Raw genomic sequence first — 18,907 nt, 5'->3', positions numbered from 1 at the left:
CTGCTCCTCGGTCTCTCTTCTCCTCGACACCCACGGATTCTCTCACTCCCGAGATGTAAGAAGCTTTTTCTCTCTGTTTTTTGCTCTTCTTCACCCAGTTCGGATTTGAGCGTGCAAAAATTCTAAGCAGGCTTTGGTCAAAGCTAAATCTTAGATTCCGAAACCATTCACATAGGTAGTAAACCAAAAGCTATTGCAGAATATCGCAAATATTATAAGCTGCCGATCGGTCAGAGCGAAAATCATCACCAAGAAATATTGCATGTAAGGTTTCTTGTAATTTTATTTGCGAGTGATACATATATTTATATGTATATATATATTAATTATTGTTGCTATGTGGTTTCTGGTTGTGCAGTTTATTTGAAATTTGGAAAAGAATAAATAAGAGGGATTGGAGGAGGGATAGTGGGAGATGGCCTATTGTGTCAATCATTGTGAAAACGTTTCGTTGAAGCTCATTTCATCATCATCACAGCCCTACAGTTTCAACTCCACCAAAAATCATTTATCAAATTCCAATCTTTTTAAGTTATTCTTCAATGCCACCAAGCCAGCTACCAGGAGGAGTGTGATATCACATTTGAACTCTCAATGCCGTCCATTGTTTCTGCATTCTGCGAAATTGAACTGGAGAGTGAAGGTGAATTCAATTCGATGTGAGAAGGGTGCTGTTTGTGACAGCAATGGTTCGATGAATGGAGGTGCTTTCGGTAGCCAAAAAGTTGGGAAGAGGGCAGATATCAAGAAGATTTTGATTTTAGGTGCAGGGCCTATTGTGATTGGGCAAGCTTGTGAGTTCGATTATTCAGGGACTCAGGCTTGTAAAGCACTGAGGGAGGAGGGTTATGAGGTGATCCTCATCAACTCGAATCCTGCCACTATAATGACGGATCCAGAGATGGCTGATAGGACTTATATTGAACCTATGACACCAGAGCTGGTTGAGCAAGTGCTGGAGAAGGAGAGGCCTGATGCTTTATTGCCAACGATGGGAGGGCAGACGGCTCTTAACCTTGCTGTGGCATTGGCTGAAAGTGGGGTGCTGGACAAATATGGCATTGAGTTGATTGGGGCCAAGCTCGAAGCAATCAAGAAGGCCGAGGATCGGGATTTATTCAAGCAAGCTATGAAAAATATTGGGCTAAAGACTCCTCCTTCGGGGATTGGGACTACTATGGAGGAGTGTTTTGAGATAGCAAATTCTATTGGGGAGTTTCCATTGATTATTCGACCAGCTTTTACACTGGGAGGAACTGGAGGTGGTATTGCTTATAACAGGGAGGAGTTTGAGGCAATATGCAAGTCGGGGCTTGCAGCTAGCTTGACTTCTCAGGTTTTGGTGGAGAAGTCCCTTTTGGGATGGAAAGAATATGAGCTTGAAGTTATGAGAGACTTGGCAGATAATGTCGTTATTATCTGTTCAATTGAGAATATTGACCCAATGGGAGTCCATACTGGGGACTCTATCACTGTAGCTCCAGCACAGACTTTGACAGACAAAGAGTACCAGCGGCTTAGGGATTACTCTATTGCTATTATCAGGGAAATTGGGGTTGAATGTGGTGGTTCAAATGTTCAGTTTGCCGTCAATCCTGAAGATGGAGAGGTAATGGTGATTGAGATGAATCCTAGAGTTTCAAGGTCTTCAGCTTTAGCTTCCAAAGCTACTGGTTTTCCCATAGCAAAGATGGCTGCTAAACTTTCGGTTGGTTACTCCTTGGATCAGATTCCTAATGACATCACTAAGAAAACACCCGCTAGTTTTGAACCTTCTATAGATTATGTGGTTACCAAGGTAAGTTTTCATTCCATTATCCAAAATTTTGACTCTGCTGTTACACATGCAAGATTCTTTAAAATTTGATTCGGAACTTTCGGTAACTTACTAAGGATTCATATTATTATGAAATTCCATCGGTCATAAGCAGTTTGGTTATATTTTTCTTTGAATATTTTTGTTTCTTCCTCAAATTTATTTGCAATGTCGTGAGATCAAGTGACCATGAACTAATAGTTGATATTCCTATTCTTCCTATTGCCATGCCTTTTGTTTTTACAGGCTTTTTGTGGACTTATTGATGAGCATTGTTTTCTAGACGGGAATATATGGTCTCATTTCATAAATTTCTTAGTTAGTACAGTAACCTCGATATTAACTGTTGGTGATTGAGAAGGCAGTCATCCTTAATCCTTTCAAGTTCATCACATTAGACAGTTTTGATCTTCTAGATGATCCAAATAGATTAAAAAAGGTACTTGAGAGTGGTAACTTAAGTTGTGTTACGCTAAAGACAATGACCTGTTGCTACCAATTTATTGGAATATTCCAAGTGTTGCTCGTTGTGAGATAAATATCACTTTGGCCATGCTTTGATATATTAAAATCCTGTCATTGTCTTCTCTTATTATTTAAATACTAGCAAATCATATTTTAGTCTACCATTAGGTGCTCTTTGTTTTTTTGGTATCCCTTCTTATAGGCTTGGATATTTTAATATTGGCTGCTCCTTTAAGAAAAATGCGTGAACTTCATTAACTAAATGGATGTGAGATCTTTTCTTGTTTCTTTTCACTGGATCGAAATTGCTTTATCTACATATACAATGTTGCGTGTTGTGTCTTGGAGCAAAATTCCTTAGTCAAAACCAAGTGTTTGCAAACTAGCATCTTTCAACCTCATCCTATAATTTTTTCCTTGGCACTACAAATATTTGAACTTTGCGAAATATTACATAGTTATCATCTTCCAACAAAAACAGAGAAAACAAAACCACTGTCCATGAACCATTTTATCTGTCTTTAATCCCCTGCAAAGTAAGAAAATTAGGGATTCTAAATGAGGTGGGATATGTAGCTCTGCTTTACTTCTTTGGTTATCAGGCAGAGAAGTATGTTATGTCACAATTTTCACCAGTCCTAATTGGGAGATAGCTGCGACAGATGTTTTGCATGAAAGTTTATGTTGCCCAAATCAGCTTTAAGCGATGTGGATTTGCAAGTTAAGTTTCCACTGATATTAGTCTATTCTTCATATATTTCTATATATGGCTATCTACATCTGTTAATTTTAGCAAAGCTAATAGTCACCTTTCGTTGTGATCTTTAGGGTGCATCTGAAAGCCTCTCTAAATTGCTTTATGCAGGCTATGAAATTCAAGGGCTTTGTGAGCGTTTTTTGAAATATTTGATCTACCATTATCCTCCCTTTAAAGTGTTCTGTGTTGCTACAGTAGATACCTTAAGGAAACAAGCCATCTTTTCCTCCACTTTAGAGTGTTATGTCTTCCTCCACTTCCTCAACCCTACCAATAGAAGGAAAAGAAATAGTATGGCTTAGAAAAAGGAGATGGATAAGGGCCCCCCGGGGGGGGGGGGGGGTGAGTGGGGGTTATCAGAAGAATATTGCAGCCAGCATTTACTTTGAGTATGACAATTTATTAAAAGTTTACTCTTATATGGTCAGAATGTCTAGTAGCATATAATACCTCCTGTACTACAAATTTTATAAGTGTCAACCTGGGACTTAATCCTTGGCATTTTCTCTGAATCAAGATAGCATTCTGTATGTTGCCTTTACTATTTTCACTATCTTCAGGTCGGCATTCTTTTTGTTCTAGCTATAATCAAATTACTGTCTTGGCATTTTTTCATGTCTTGTTATGGATGTGACATTTTTCTTTTTCCTGGAAAATGGTGTTGAACATGCAGATACCCCGTTTTGCATTTGAGAAGTTCCCAGGCTCGGAGCCTATTCTAACAACCCAAATGAAGTCTGTTGGTGAATCAATGGCTGTTGGTCGGACATTCCAAGAATCCTTTCAGAAGGCTGTTCGTTCACTTGAGTGTGGCTACCCTGGGTGGGGTTGCTCACAAATCAAGGAATTGGATTGGGATTGGGATCGCCTGAGGTACAGCCTCAGAGTCCCTAGTCCAGACCGCATCCACACTATTTATGCAGCAATGAAGAGGGGAATGAAGGTGAATGACATCCATGAGCTGAGTTACATTGACAAGTGGTTCTTGACTCAGCTGAAGGAGCTTGTAGATGTGGAACAATATCTTTTGTCTCAGAAGTTGTCTGATTTAACAAAGGATGACCTCTATGAAGTGAAAAAGAGAGGTTTCAGTGATAAACAGATAGCTTTTGCTACAAAAACCACAGAGAAAGAAGTTCGGTTAAAGCGGTTATCATTGGGTGTTAAACCAGCATATAAGCGAGTTGATACATGTGCTGCCGAATTTGAGGCTAATACTCCTTACATGTACTCATCGTATGACTTTGAGTGTGAATCAGCTCCCACCCAAAGAAAAAAGGTTCTGATTTTAGGTGGTGGACCAAATCGGATTGGTCAAGGGATTGAATTTGATTACTGCTGCTGCCATACATCATTTGCCCTCCAGGTATGCTCTTTCTTCTGTAGCTTAAGGGCCATTTTTGCCTCTTTTGCTTCTCAATTATTTTGTTCTGAACTCCTACGGCTGTGATACCTGGACTTCATGGTCTTCCTGCTCTGCTGACTGTGCTTTATATAAATACCATGCATGTAAAAGACAGTACATATGTTGCTTGGGTCATTAATTACGTGACATTGATACTAGCAATTTATTAGTAATTCTTGTGCTGTGTTTTTGCCAATTTTCAAATTTTAATATGGAAAATCCTAGTCTAAGCGATATACGTCTTATATGACAAACACAAACTGAATGATGGCCCACATCCTCGATTTTGGGGATTCCCATGTTTGTGTCTATCACTTAGACCTTTCTTAATTTTCAGATGCTTTTTGTAGTTTGAATCTTTTGATATTAGTGTAATGCTTTTATCCAACATCAGAACATAGACAGATCTATAAATAAGATAATTGTTGTGGATCTGACATTTTAGTCCTGCAATTGAAACATTCTGAAGCTTGAACTTCGTCAGCCAATGAGGCCTTGGTCTAGTAGTAAAACCAACTAAAGCTTGAAGCCTTTGGAGGAAGAAACCTGGTTTCAAGTCTCACAGTGGTTACTTAGTCGTCTAAAAGTACGGTAGTGCTGTCCAACTGTAAGTAGGTTATTGTACTTGCATCAGAGCTGTAAATGGGCAAAAAAGAAGCTCATATTTTTCCTGCTTCATCTTAATCACCTTAAGTACTAATTCATTAATGGAGAAGAAAGGATAGAGCTTGTGCATACCAACGAAAAGACTGAGTGAAAAGATTGCAGAGCAGAACATAATCATAATCTTAGAATTCTGAGAAGAATTTTTATTGGTTTTTGTTAATTTTTTTTTTTAGTATTAACTGTACCTGCAAGTACTAATCTTCAAGTTACCTTGTTGTTCTTATGTTTACACATATTAATAGTATTTTGTTGGTCAATTTCAGGATGCAGGCTATGAGACAATCATGATGAATTCGAATCCTGAAACAGTATCTACAGATTATGATACAAGTGATCGTCTCTATTTTGAACCACTGACAGTTGAAGATGTTCTCAACATAATAGATTTGGAGGGGCCTGATGGGATAATTGTGCAGTTTGGAGGTCAAACACCGTTGAAGCTGGCTCTTCCAATTCAGCAATACTTAGACGAGCAGAAGCCAAAATGCAAAAGTGGTGCTGGATATGTTGGTATTTGGGGTACGTCACCTGATTCCATTGATGCTGCTGAGGACAGGGAGAGATTCAATGCTATCAGTGAGGAATTGCAGATTGAGCAGCCAAAAGGGGGCATTGCCAAGAGTGAACAAGATGCTCTTGCTATTGCAGCAGATATAGGGTACCCAGTGGTTGTCAGACCGTCCTATGTATTGGGTGGCCGAGCGATGGAGATTGTTTACAGTGATGACAAGCTGGTGAGATACCTTGAAACAGCTGTGGAGGTGGATCCAGAACGTCCTGTTTTAATTGACAAATATTTATCTGATGCTATAGAAATTGATGTTGACGCACTTGCTGACTCACACGGCAATGTTGTAATTGGTGGAATAATGGAGCACATTGAGCAAGCTGGTGTCCATTCAGGTGATTCAGCTTGCATGATTCCCACAAAAACTGTTTCTCCATCATGTTTGGACACAATCAGGTCATGGACTGCAAAGTTGGCGAGGAGGTTAAATGTTTGTGGGCTCATGAATTGCCAATATGCCATAACAGCTAGTGGGGAAGTTTTCTTGCTTGAGGCAAATCCACGTGGATCCCGAACCGTTCCTTTTGTGTCTAAGGCAATTGGGCATCCCCTAGCTAAATATGCTTCTCTTGTCATGTCTGGGAAGTCCCTTCATGAATTGCAATTCACAAGAGAGGTTATACCGAGACATGTATCTGTTAAAGAAGTGGTCCTTCCATTTGAGAAATTTCAAGGGTGTGATGTGCTTCTGGGTCCTGAAATGCGTAGTACTGGAGAGGTAATGGGCATCTATTTCGAGTCTTCAATTGCTTTTGCAAAGGCACAAATAGCTGCTGGGCAAAAGCTTCCACTTTCTGGCACTTTGTTCCTGAGTTTAAATGACTTAACAAAGCCACAAATTCCCACAATTGCCCAGGCCTTTTTGGCTCTTGGGTTCAATATTGTTGCAACTTCTGGAACAGCACATGTTCTTGAGTTAGAAGGGATCCCAGTGGAGCGGGTCCTTAAGATGCACGAAGGACGACCACATGCTGGTGATATGATTGCCAACGGGCAAATACAGTTGATTGTCATCACAAGTTCTAGTGATGATCTTGACCAGATAGACGGCCGGAAGTTGAGGAGAATGGCCCTTGCTTACAAGATTCCTACAATTACGACTGTTGCTGGGGCTTTGGCTACTGCTGAAGCTATTAAAAGCTTGAAATGCAACAAGATTGAGATGTCAGCACTTCAGGACTACTTTGACAGTGAGAAGAAAGCAGGAAGCCATCAAAATATGCAATCTGCATCGTCTACTGTTGTAGTTGAATAGGTATTTTAGTTCCTCTTATACACCGTGAGTGTTAAATCTTTTTAAATGTTGTTTGGCAGCTTTAACTAAGGAGGAATTGTAATACAAGTTTTTAATGTCTTTTGCAAAAGCAAAAGAAAATCATCAGAGGTCACCTTTGATTGGGAAGCATTCTCGGAGTGTTTATCACTAGTTTGCTGAGTGATGTTTCATGAACCATCGTTATATAGGTCAATATGGTAATTGGTGATGCTAGTTTCTGCTGCTGCACCTTCCAGAGTTTTTCAGAACAGGTCATCTTTTGGCTTGTAACCTCTGTCCTGCTGCTGAATATATCTGCCATTCCCATGTCAATTTTTGCTATTGCAACTATGGGTTTAGATATCAGGGTCTGTCCTGCGACTTTTTGTTTTCGTGTATGATTGAGTATCATGACGTGTAATTATTTCTTTGGGGTCGCCCGCTTCCCACTGTCTTGAGATCAGTTGGTAATTGAGTAACCAGTGGCGCGGCAGTCTAGTATCGCCATATATATTAGTTCGTATGTGTTGTAATATCAGTTGGTAAAGGACGATATCCTGATTAAAATCAATTTTGCCTTCATGTTATCCTATTCATTTGCTTAAATATCTTTTATATGCTTGTTATGACATCTCACTGAAATAGGTTTCATATTCATTTTTCCTTGGTCACTTTAATTGATTGGTAGCAGTATCTGTACGAGACATGGTTCCAACTGGTGCTGTTGTTGGTTGCTGCAGATGTTTAATTCATTAATTGGCACTTGCTGGTGCCTCTTTGTTCGCATGTATCATTTTGCCTGGGACCTATAGCGAATGGGCTTGTAGGTACATTCATTGCGTTTCAAATCCTCCTTGATCCTCCTATAACGAATGGGCTTCTTCTATTCCTGCAATACTTACTGCAACGAGTAGATCCTTCTTTTCCTGCAACAGTTAGTGTAGACTTAACACATATCAAGATATTGGCATATCAATTTCCAAATCCAGTCTAGTCTGCTGTAAAGAAGATTTTTGAGTATTAGAAATAAAGACTTCCAGGCCTTGTTGATGATAGACCACTACTAGTTCTTGACTCTTTTATCTGTACTGTTGCTTGAAAGGTTATTAACCAGCGGCTAATGCCACCAATTTAGATGTGATAAAGCATAGCATTCTAACTTTAAGTCATGACTTGGATTATGGGTTGAAAGTTCTTGGATATATGAGCCCCATATGTTAATAGATATCCTATGTTCGAAGCCGCCATAGAATTTTCAAGATTCCGACAGGCATCAACTGCATAAGGTTCCAACATATAATTTTCGAGAAAGCTTTCTGAGGCAAAATATTCTCTTCACTATTTTTTTTTATCCAAAATCATCAAATCAAATATACTTATACGGTGGCATTTACTCCTACATAGATCAACTCGAGTACAATTTTGAAGTCCTAGCAAAGGCTTTACCATAATTAATCAGTAGGCTTTGATTTTCTATCCCCCAAAAGCTATATATTGCTAACTTGGTATTTCTCCTTAGTTTTAACATTCGTAGAAAGCACCCAATTAAAAGCGCGATGGAGCAAATCAGAGCCTAAGGAATACCCAAAACAACAAAAATGAAGGGCTCTTTTGTGCTTTCCCCTTCGTTCAATGGCACTCTTGCCAAGTCTCTTTACCCCTTCTTCAGCTGTTGATGACATTGGTCAGCTCTTGCCAAGGATCTATATATGTTTCTTTCAATGGCTTGGAATTTTTTTTTCTTTTTCCCGTATTCCAGTTCGTTGCCTCGTTAGCTTACCCTTCAAATATCAACACTATGTTAAATATGGAGATGATGGGAATCCGAGATCAGTTTCCATCCAGATCCCCTAGAATATGTTCATGTGATCAGGCTAAACCTCCTGAAAGCCGATGCCAATGTTGCATGTTTTGTGCAAAAGCCTCCTCCTCCACCAAAGTAAACAATCTTAAACTATTGTAACAAGGTTTCTTGTTTTCCTTTTTTCTTTTTAATATGCATTGTTTGGATAACCTTGTTATAATATACATCATAACATGAATAACAACAGTAAGCTTCGTGTAACAGGTTGATTTTGCAAGATCGTGTTTGTCTTAGGCATTCACAATTAGTCACTGTTGGATCGGTTCTACGAGACAAATGTCCATTTGCAACCTTTTGTGTTAATCTTTGGAAGCTATAAGTAAATATAAAGGTCATGTATTCAAATCTCGCTGTCGATGTAAGAATTGTATTAATAGGTAATTTGTAAGAATTTCTGTAAGCGACCTATAGTATCGAAGGCATGTCCTGACCTGTAATGATGATCAAAGTCGAACCTATTCAAACTTCTTTCCTATATAAAAAAAAAGTAAATATAAAGAAGCATTAAGCTAACTAAAATTTGAATGAGAAACGATATTTTAGAACCTCTTTTTAAGTTCTTATACGTTAAAAGGACTATGTGAATAAATTGTCAGTTCCACTTAAATCACCAAAAATTAATGTTAACATTCAAGATCATGATACATTGTTCATTTCACATTATTTTACAGGTATACATATTTATGAGAGTCCTTTCACCGAACCAATTGAGAATCCAATTCGATTATCCCTTTTTTGTTTTTCGGTAGTTCCGAATTAACCCGTTTAACAATATATTCAATTTTAACCTTAATTAAATTAAAAAAAAAAAAGAGTTGTTGGTATCTTTTTGTGCAGTCCTCCTTTTGGTGGGCCAAGTACACTGGTTTGTACAGTTTAAGGCCAGTTGGACCCACAAGAATAAATGCCACCTATGGCAAACTCAGAATCGTGCCTTTTCTTATCCAGGAGCAAGAAATTGTCCATACTCCATGGTGCATGGTATATTAATCATCAACCAGAAAAATTATGATTAATGGTCAATGGAATTTAAGTTGAGCCAATCATCTCTTCCAAGAACCTTAGTAGTAATAAGATCTTCTGTGTTAGTAAAAGTTAGCAGAAAAGTTTCTAATCACAAGAACTTTCATTTGCATGCTCAGGTAATATTCCTTTCTTCTTCTTCGTGTCCTTTTCTGTTTGTTGTGATTGTAATTTCATGAAAAAAATGTCAGATACAGGGGTAAAACAATTTCTGGGTTTTTGTCATTTTCAGAGATGGAGGTGTCAAATACGGGGGATGTCTTCAAAGGGTCGGCACTCAATGCTTAAACATGTGGTCAAAGAGTAAGAAAATGCTTAAACCTGCATGCGTTTGTGTGTCTGTGTGTGTGCGTGTTTTTAATTTGCGAACTTTTGAGCTTTTTGGAATAAAGATGGGATCTTTTTTATTGATATTGCGTGCTGAAGTACCTTGGGAATTTTGTTGGTTTAAATTTGCAGAGGTGAAACTTTGACTTCCATTTCAAAGCTATATGGGGTAGCCATTTATGAAATTGCTGCTGCTAATAAGGACATTGTTGATGTTGACCTTGTTTTTGAGGGCCAACATCTGAACATTCCCTTATCCACTGCAGTACCTTTGCAAATGGTAAATGGTTTTAAGTCCACTATCCTTTCGATTACGTGTTGTCTCTTCATGGTTGGTTTTAATGAGTCTGATTATTGCAACTACCAACCTGGGTCCTGACCTTGAGCTTAGAATTCCTTTATTTTTCTATCATGAAGTGATCACTGGTATTAAATTATTTCATTGAATATTGCTACCCAAAAGGGATTTAGTTTTATGAAGGTAGAAAAAAAGTTCTGGACAGTAGTTAAATAACATTTCAATTGGATTTATAGCTTTTTGTGTGGATCACCAAAGGCTTTAATGCTAGGCTAAGTTGGTCAGAAGGCAAGTCTGATATTATTTCTAGAATTCAAATGTTAGATCACGTCTTATTCTCGTACATATAATTGTTGAGCAAATTGGAACAACAAAGCAAAAAACAGAAGTGAGTACTTCAAAAAAAAAAAAAAAAAGTTCTGCTGATGTTACTTAGTCTAGCTGCCATATAATACTTGCATTCCTGGTGTTTACTGACGTTTTAAAGCTGACTTCCTTCACGACAAGTATGTTCTTTTTGTTGGCAGCAAAAGAGTGAGCGAGCCCTATCATCTGACTCTTCTCTTGATGGAAGAGCTCCAAGACTGGAATTGTATCGTAGCTGCTTGAACCAGAAAATGTTCAGTTTCTTGTCCGTTCATAATTTATCCTATGTGAGCACTTCTTCTAGCGTGCCAGTTACTTTGCCAAACTGTGTGCCATTTCTCTTATCTGAGCATTGCTTATTGGAACTATACTTCCTTTTCGATTACTTTGTTGATTGGTCATATTTAGCTGATCAATGTGCACATTGTACCAAAATTTAGTAACGAGCTCAACAGACTTGTCGATTTTATTATCAGGCTAAAACCACTGGTTATTTTCTAGTTCTGGTTCCCCTGATAGCCTTTTGCATCAGATGCATAATTGGTGCCTTATGCAATAGAGTTGCTGGAGATATGAAACATAATGTAAATGAATCAGAAGAGCATCACCGTGGATCTAAAAGGATCAGGTGGAAATTTGCTCTTCAGGATTTGAAGGATCCAGATGCACTGGATACTGGCACAAGACCCGACTATGATGTAAGTACCTGATTGAGTAGAACTTATGATGTCGAATCTTGTACTTTCCTGCAATTGATTCTTCAGCATACTCTGGTTTTCTGTTCATGGCTCCTTACTTGTGATATAAGCATCTCGTAGTTGACAGGAAGATGAATTTTCGCATAGATGGAGTTCACTTTAGACTGGGTGCATCACTTTTTTCTAGCCTCTGTGTAATGAGTTGACTGGTTAGTAGTAATGGATAGAAAAACATCCCTTCTGGATGAAATTTACCTATGTGATTCCTGGAGTTAGAGCTTCGTATTTACAATTTTTGACTGGAAAAAGAATTACTATAAGGTATTTGTACAGATTCACAAGCTGATTTTATTGCCAGATTCTCAAGCTACTCATGCAGGTGCTCATGACACTGTACTCTGCAGCTGTCATGTTCATTCGCTTGCATGTATTTGGAATAGTCCATTTCTGGTATATAAATGTGGGATCAACATCAATTAACTAGCAGGTTTTCCTGTAAATGATGTTACCATCTCTATAAGACTGTGATAGCATAGAAAAAGTTGGAAAACTGCGATGGCATAAAAAGTCAAAAGCATAGATTGAACGTACATTATACAATTTTGGGTTCAAGACCTGAGCTCTAAGGGACCAAAAGTATTCCTTTTCTTGAAAGTTTTCTGGCTTTGAAACATGCACTTTGAACGTACCTTGATCTTCAACCTACTGAGAAAACTGGAGCTGTTTTGCAGTACACATCAGAGGATGAAGATCAGGTCAATACCAAAGATCTTAGTCAGGATTACAGTGAGCTTGAGCGTGATTATGAGAGATTCCTTTCAGAATGTGGAATTAGCAAGTGGGGCTACTGGCGTGGAGGTTCTCCCACATAGGGCATTGCATTTCTCTTAGCACCGCTTTTCAGAGACTTCTCAACATTATTGTCTGCAAGAATGGTAGAAGAACTCCCAAAACAGGTTCAAATGTATATATATGGATGTTTATATCGAAATCCTTTAGATTACTCGAGTACAGGAAACAGATTGTAAAAGTTTGTGCAATGATTGTAAGACTTGAGACTAAATTCTCGGTTGTTGACAGAAAGCACCCTATCTTACTGGCGAGTAAAGATGAATATTCTACCTTTACTTTGTTTTGTTTGGGTTGTTTTGAAAAGCAAGAAATAGAAGTACGAAGGTAGGGATTGAATGCTGCTACTCTATTTTCAATCGTCATACCACCAGAAGAGTTCATAAATTGCGCTCCTAACAGGGATAAAATGGTCAAAGCCAAGATATATATATATATATATCTTCATGATATATATATATATCTTCATGCCACCAGAAGAGTTTCACATATATTGTAACCCCCCTATCATAGATAAAAATGGTTTTGAGTCTAAATCTTGCACTATGGCTGGTACGACTCTGCACCTCTAATGAAATTTGGACGACTGTTCGAAACTACAGCATAACAATTTCTTTCTTTTTTCAACCTCCAAAGTTTCATGTGTCCGAAGCTACTAATGACATGCTTTTAGCCAGTCAAGAATGCTGAGGACTGGTTGATAATATGGCCATGCAACATCTGCAATGCAGCCGGTGTTAGGAATCGTTGTTTGGACGATCCCATTGATTGGCATCCACCCTCCTGGATTTGCCCGAGTTAGAGTACTACTGTATAACAACTGGCAGCTCAAAACCAAGCACAGTTTCTATGAAGCTCGAAACTGGTCAGGCATCCAGTAACAACCCACGAGAGTCTATGAAGTCATTAAGTTTCGCCTAGACTTATCGTTTAATCAAAACAAGCAATTTCACAAATAACTGAACAAGTTAAACAGATGGTTACACAAAACAGCTACTCAGTGTGACGTTAGAATTAAGCATTAATGGAACAGGTGGTATGATACTTCACGATTCCAAGTTTGCTTGAGGTCCTGAACTACAGTAGTCATTTTACGAAGTTGAAGATTGAGAACATTCTTATTCAAACATGGGAAGGTCATCGAACTTTACGGATTTTTTCTTCTTGTCCTATTCCAAGAGACTTCTGAGCAGCAGCAATACCTTCAGTATCTGCAGAAACAAAATTATCGAGTCAATGCAAATGAGAGAGAAATGGAGAAACGGATAGAAGGTAGCCTGCTTGCCCAAATTTACCAAAACGGACTGATAGGAAACCAATAGTTCTCTTTTTACTGTGATCGAAATACATAAAAAAACTGCCTAAAGAATAAAAACAATAGTTCACTTTAATTGCTTATCTTCAGTGTTCCTCTGCCTTATAGTTCACTTTACCCTATTTCAGAAACTTCACTTTTTACTGGTAATGGAAATGAAATAGAGGATACAACAATTGCAGAACTGTCAACCATGGACTAATAAAATTGTGTATCTTATGTTTCTTGCAATATAGAAGGAAAAGCAATCCAAAATATTTAAAAATAATAATAATAACACAACAAAATAAAAAAAATTAAAGAAAATAAAATAAAAAGTTTAGATGAATCTCATGACTAATTCTCAAACTGTGCTGCAATTTTGGATGCCTAAACAGTTTTCAAATTACGCTGCAACAGACATCAGATAGCGTGACTTTATTGATCTGTAATTCCTAATTTAGTTGCCATGATAATCCAACATTTGCATGATCAGTGTTATGCATTGACCATTCTCCCACTTCTACACTCGAGGGACATCAGATGTATGAATAACTGGCTACTGCCACCATCCCCGGCTGGAACTATTTTGTCTTTTATCCATATTTCTTTTGCTTTTCCTTTTTGGGTAGGAGGAGGGAGGAGTGGACTAGATACAAGCATAGGATTCAATAAAAAGAAAAAAAAAAAAGGTAAGAACATGTATGAATATAATTATTATCATTATTTTTTGGATTTCCTCTTGGGGTGGAGGGAGGGAGGAGGAAATTACGTACGAAGCACAGTATTTTATCAAGAAAAAGGAAAAGTGAACATGTAATGCGGAGAGTATAAGACACCAACACGTAAAGAGACAATTTATATATACTCCCTGACAGCAAACTTTAATTTAGGGGCCAAAAAGTGCAGTATGCATGCTTACCGAAAAATTGGGTAAAGATGCGAGTAAAGAAATTCAAGTTGCGGGAGGCATAGTATGCCATTGCAGGAGGAAGAGGTTTCACAAGAGTATCCATGCTGAATACACGCTGAAGAAACTGCAAACAGAAAAAGAGATTCAAGTTTCATTTAATGACAAACTTTAAAAAGCATAACTGCTTTTATTATTGCGGGACAATCTCTACAAACTGTAGACTGTTATCTCATCACGAGTGCTTATCAAGCTCCCAATTATTTTATATTTGGTGCACTTCCTTATTCTACACCAAAAAGCTGTCATAATCAAAGTTGATATCTTTATCTTGGCATAAAAAGCCTAAAAGCATCAGGGAATTTAGTATTGCAAGGTTCTGATAGCCGTACAACTTGCTAAATGAAATTAACAGCCAATGCCCCTGTCCCAAGTGGACGGAGTTCACCAACTATAGTGAGAAGTCATACATGCATCTTTCTTGCCTATCCTTCTTTTAACATTCAAACCAATCTGAATCTGCTCTACAGCATGTCAAGCAACACACAAAGCAGGTGCTTCACATGCAAAACCAAGTTTCCAGATTGGATGCAGAATATCATGATAGAATTCAAAAAGCTTGGCTGTTTCGCCTACTATACAATTTGAATCCCAGTAGAGTATTATCTATCAGCAGCAAAGGACCACAGACAGAGATGTCCAAAGACATGAGAGAATGAATTCTCATGTCATTCTGGGTCATCCAAGGCATCACTGAAAAGGATACTGTCCACAAGAAATTGCAACCTAATCATTCTGGAATTCCCACAGTACATCAGATAAACAAACAGCATGAAACTTAAAGATCTTAAACCCCAAAAGCAAGGAAGGGAAGCAGAAAAAGAGAGAAAAAAATTGAGTCCCAAAATATCCCACAATCCATTGAATAGTCTGATCCCACAATTAAGGAAGGAAAGCAGATAATTAGGGGGAAAACAAAAAAAGAAGTGTTGCACCCAGATTACATGCCCCTTCATTGGTAATTCCTGCACTGAAACAGAACCACGTGATTCCTCAACTGCCAAGTGAGGACATTTATTTCCCTTTCAGTCCACAAAGACATTTATTAGCACACCAGAGACTCATATTTAGGTTAAGAGATATGCAAGCTACACCCATTTCAAGGTTAGAGTGCTGAAGGTCATCTGAAATTGGTACGAGCACACAATACTGCTAGCCATTGCAAAATATGACAATTCGGTTCACCAACAGAAGATCAAAGGTTAACTAGAACTAGGACTACTGGCCAAGCCAAGATATACCAGCAGAGGAAGAAGAACAGGGAGAATTCAATGGACAAGATGGGATGAAGGCCATGGAAGTGGAAGACTACAATACTAGAACTAGTACTACAAGAGTTGGGCCTTAGCAGTTTTGCATCAATATTGAATGGGGTGCTTGGTTGGAAGAACTAAAGATGAGACTTTAAGGATGATAGAGAGGAGTGGAGGTACTTTGAGAAAGAAAGGAAAAACAGTAGCACAAGAATAAAAAGGAAATGGAGAAAGAAGAAGTCGGTTTCTAAGGAGATGTTAAGGGCTTCCCGAAACTGTTTTAATAAAAAATATGTGTTTTTTTTGGGGCTAAATGCAATATCCCGCCTTAAAAGAGTTGCCCAATTCTCACATTGTCCCCTTAAAGATTCAACTGCATCAATCCCCTCCACCACTTTTTGTTTTTTTCACTTTACGAAAATTACCAGAGTTACCCCAAAGTCATTTCAATTTAGGCACGCAAACAGTAAATGTCCAATGAAAAGCACAAATATCTTTACTTCATACAAAACCCAATCCTACTTTACCCAAACCCACCTCCTCCTCCTACCATTTCCTCCTTTCTCTTAAACTCCCTAACCACCATAACGTTTGCCAACTGCAAATACCTCCCTCCTACCCTCCCAACTCACACCACCACCCAAGTTGCACCTCCATCACGTTTAGAGTACAGCTTTTCCTTTCTTCGGCTTCTTATTTAGATATAAGTTTTTCAGCTTGCTATTTTACGGGGTAATTGCAAATTGGAACAGCTGCATTGCAAATTTAACATTGGCAATAATGAAGCTGTGATTGGAGAGAAATTGAATTAAGAATAAGACAGTGATTGGTAATCCTTTTGTTCTGTTAAGTTAGGCTTTCTTTCATAACGTTGTTTCCTCTTTGTAATATATTGCACATGTCAAAACTAGGATTTCATGTGAGGCTGTTGCGAATATTGTAAAAAGTTGGAGAAAATTGAAAGTTGGTGAAAGAGATTAAAGCAATTCAACCTAGAGAGGGGGGTAAACTGAGAATGGGCAGAGAGGGAGATTGAAGTGACCCTTTAGTTATTAAACAGCTTCTCATAGCCACATTTGTTTGAGTAATTTAGGAAAACCTAATGCAGAAAATGATAGGACCTAAGACTTGCTTGATTACTTTTAACTAGTAATCCGGAAGTACAATTCTTGCTTTGAAGGCTTGAGCCAATAAAGACTTGCCTTCAAAACAAGAAAAGTACCTCCAAAACTTGAGCTAAAAGATCAAACAAATGGCAAGAGCAAGTTTTAAAGTTATTCTTTAAATTTGTTATTAGACTGAAAGTGCATAGCTCAGTGCATAACTAACTAAATAACAAAATATCCCTACAGAATATTGTGCTATTTGAATTAGACTTCACGTGCATCAAAAGGACAACCCTTAAAGCTGCTTCCCAGTTAATGAACCCTCAATAAGGTGCACATACAGGTTACTTTCGGCAGCAGGAGGGAAGGAAAGAACTCCAAGCCCCGTCCCAGAAGCTCAACAGAGCATGATGGGGACCAGATTATCAGGAGTGACTCAACTGATCAAAAGAAAAAGAAGTGCATTAAGGCTCACTAACAAACTTTATATCACCTTAAACAGCTAGCATAGAACTGCCTCGCTAGGGCAAGGGCTGCTGCTTGAATTCCCCTTGCTGACGTACATATTAGGGACACCAACAATGCCATAAGGTTGAAAAGAATGGGGAAGATACAATCAAGCTAAGGTAAAACTGGTATATTTGTTATGTGAACGGGTACACAAGTTTTCCTGCTGCCCTAACCCTCTTTACCAGAGCACCACAAGTTTTCCTGCTGCCCTAACCCTCTCTTTACCAGAGCACCAGTACTCAAATTCTGTAAGAAATAAACCAAGAGCACCAACTAAAACTAGGCTTGATTTTTTCTGCCCAATCCCAAAAATACAACCCACCAACAACCAGAAGAGTTATGATAAATTAAGACTGGGACAACAGATGTGAAAATTTCATCAGGTGCCCTCTTCAAAACACAAGCGTTATCACTAATAACCAAAAAATGACTTATTCCGCTACAAAGCACGCATCAGATTTTCTTAATGCACTAAAATTCTTACGCTCCAGCAAAAATTATAATGTTTTATCCCCAAAGAGCAAGCAAAATCAAATGGGTCACCGAGAACAAAAAATTCGCCACTAATCACAGAAATAGATAAATAAACAAATAAAATGTATCCCCATTAAATAGGCAAACACATGCACCGAATGCAGTAAAAGTTGTAGACTCCAGGGGAAAAAATCATTCCCCCCCCCCCCCCCCCCCCCAAAAAAAAAAAAAGGCAAAGAATTTCAAACCGGTTAGCAAAAAGCACAAAATTTGCCACTATTTACAGCCAAAAATAGGAAAAAAAAAACTTAACCCCAAACTCACAAACAAACACAGCTCCTAACAGCAGGAAATTGTAAAGGGTCTTCAAAAAGGAATTTCTAATAAATGGGCTAACCTGGAAATTACGCTGGAAGCTGTAACGAAGTTCAGGGTCCATTTCAGTGAGTGAATCATCACCGTCATCAGCGACGCCGTTTTTGGACTTGGAAAGCTTCTTGCCGGGGACGTGCATAATAGGAGTTGAACCGGGCTGATTGGTGACTTTTAGCTTGGCGTCTTTGAATTTATCGTCTTCTTCTTCCTCCACCCTCCATGGCGCAGACTTCAGCAGCTCTTTCTTCCCCATAATGGAAAAGGAAAAGTCGAAAGCAAAGCAGGAAAAAGCCTTTGCAGAGCACCGCAAGCGACCCAAGTATCGAGTCGACGACAATAGATATAGGAGCTGGCTTTGGATAGGGAACTACGTCGTTTCCAATTGTTTTCGATTTGTTTACCCTTGTCGATACGACCTCGTGTCGTTCACTTTTGAAATCCGTTTAATCATTTGTTTTTTTGTGATTCTGTTTTTTTTGGCCACTAGTAGTATATGGCTTTTTAACGAGTCCAAAATGAAGAAGTCTCAATGATATCCTCTCAAATGAGGAGAAGTGGGGGGTAGATG

General features: G+C 38.4%; 3 protein-coding genes across 3 annotated transcripts; 2 read left to right on the top strand and 1 right to left on the bottom strand.

The window, feature by feature from the left end:
• LOC113749337 (carbamoyl-phosphate synthase large chain, chloroplastic) lies at positions 1-7,442 on the top strand. The gene is made up of 4 exons (XM_027293036.1): positions 1-264; positions 359-1,798; positions 3,712-4,404; positions 5,373-7,442. Exons 2-4 carry the CDS (start codon positions 416-418, stop codon positions 6,930-6,932), a joined length of 3,636 nt encoding a protein of 1,211 aa, XP_027148837.1. The 5' UTR covers positions 1-264; positions 359-415; the 3' UTR covers positions 6,933-7,442.
• A 2,341-nt stretch (positions 7,443-9,783) lies between these two features.
• On the top strand, positions 9,784-12,643 carry LOC113748685. The gene is made up of 6 exons (XM_027292210.1): positions 9,784-9,938; positions 10,052-10,122; positions 10,279-10,426; positions 10,972-11,097; positions 11,287-11,508; positions 12,240-12,643. Exons 1-6 carry the CDS (start codon positions 9,819-9,821, stop codon positions 12,378-12,380), a joined length of 828 nt encoding a protein of 275 aa, XP_027148011.1. The 5' UTR covers positions 9,784-9,818; the 3' UTR covers positions 12,381-12,643.
• Positions 12,644-13,260: 617 nt separating this feature from the next.
• Positions 13,261-18,641, bottom strand: LOC113749098. The gene is made up of 3 exons (XM_027292753.1): positions 18,362-18,641; positions 14,574-14,688; positions 13,261-13,568 (listed from the first exon to the last, which is right to left on the bottom strand). The coding sequence occupies exons 1-3, from the start codon at positions 18,590-18,592 to the stop codon at positions 13,495-13,497; spliced, it is 420 nt and encodes a 139-aa protein (XP_027148554.1). The 5' UTR covers positions 18,593-18,641; the 3' UTR covers positions 13,261-13,494.
• Positions 18,642-18,907: the final 266 nt, after the last annotated feature.

This window comes from Coffea eugenioides, chromosome 10 (assembly GCF_003713205.1).
Source record: "Coffea eugenioides isolate CCC68of chromosome 10, Ceug_1.0, whole genome shotgun sequence".
NCBI lineage: Eukaryota > Viridiplantae > Streptophyta > Magnoliopsida > Gentianales > Rubiaceae > Coffea > Coffea eugenioides.
This window is presented reverse-complemented; position numbering and strand designations above follow the sequence as displayed.

Excerpts from the sequence above, each read along its gene's own strand:
- LOC113749337 (XM_027293036.1), top strand. The coding sequence starts at position 416 with ATGGCCTATTGTGTCAATCATTGTGAAAACGTTTCGTTGAAGCTCATT. Across the intron at positions 1,799-3,711 it reads TAGATTATGTGGTTACCAAG|ATACCCCGTTTTGCATTTGA; the intron begins GTAAGTTTTCAT and ends TTGAACATGCAG. Across the intron at positions 4,405-5,372 it reads ATACATCATTTGCCCTCCAG|GATGCAGGCTATGAGACAAT; the intron begins GTATGCTCTTTC and ends GGTCAATTTCAG.
- LOC113748685 (XM_027292210.1), top strand. The coding sequence starts at position 9,819 with ATGGAATTTAAGTTGAGCCAATCATCTCTTCCAAGAACCTTAGTAGTA. Across the intron at positions 10,123-10,278 it reads CTTAAACATGTGGTCAAAGA|AGGTGAAACTTTGACTTCCA; the intron begins GTAAGAAAATGC and ends TTAAATTTGCAG. Across the intron at positions 10,427-10,971 it reads CTGCAGTACCTTTGCAAATG|CAAAAGAGTGAGCGAGCCCT; the intron begins GTAAATGGTTTT and ends TTTTGTTGGCAG.
- LOC113749098 (XM_027292753.1), bottom strand. The coding sequence starts at position 18,592 with ATGGGGAAGAAAGAGCTGCTGAAGTCTGCGCCATGGAGGGTGGAGGAA. Across the intron at positions 14,689-18,361 it reads GCTTCCAGCGTAATTTCCAG|TTTCTTCAGCGTGTATTCAG; the intron begins GTTAGCCCATTT and ends TTCTGTTTGCAG. Across the intron at positions 13,569-14,573 it reads CATCTTTACCCAATTTTTCG|ATACTGAAGGTATTGCTGCT; the intron begins GTAAGCATGCAT and ends TTGTTTCTGCAG.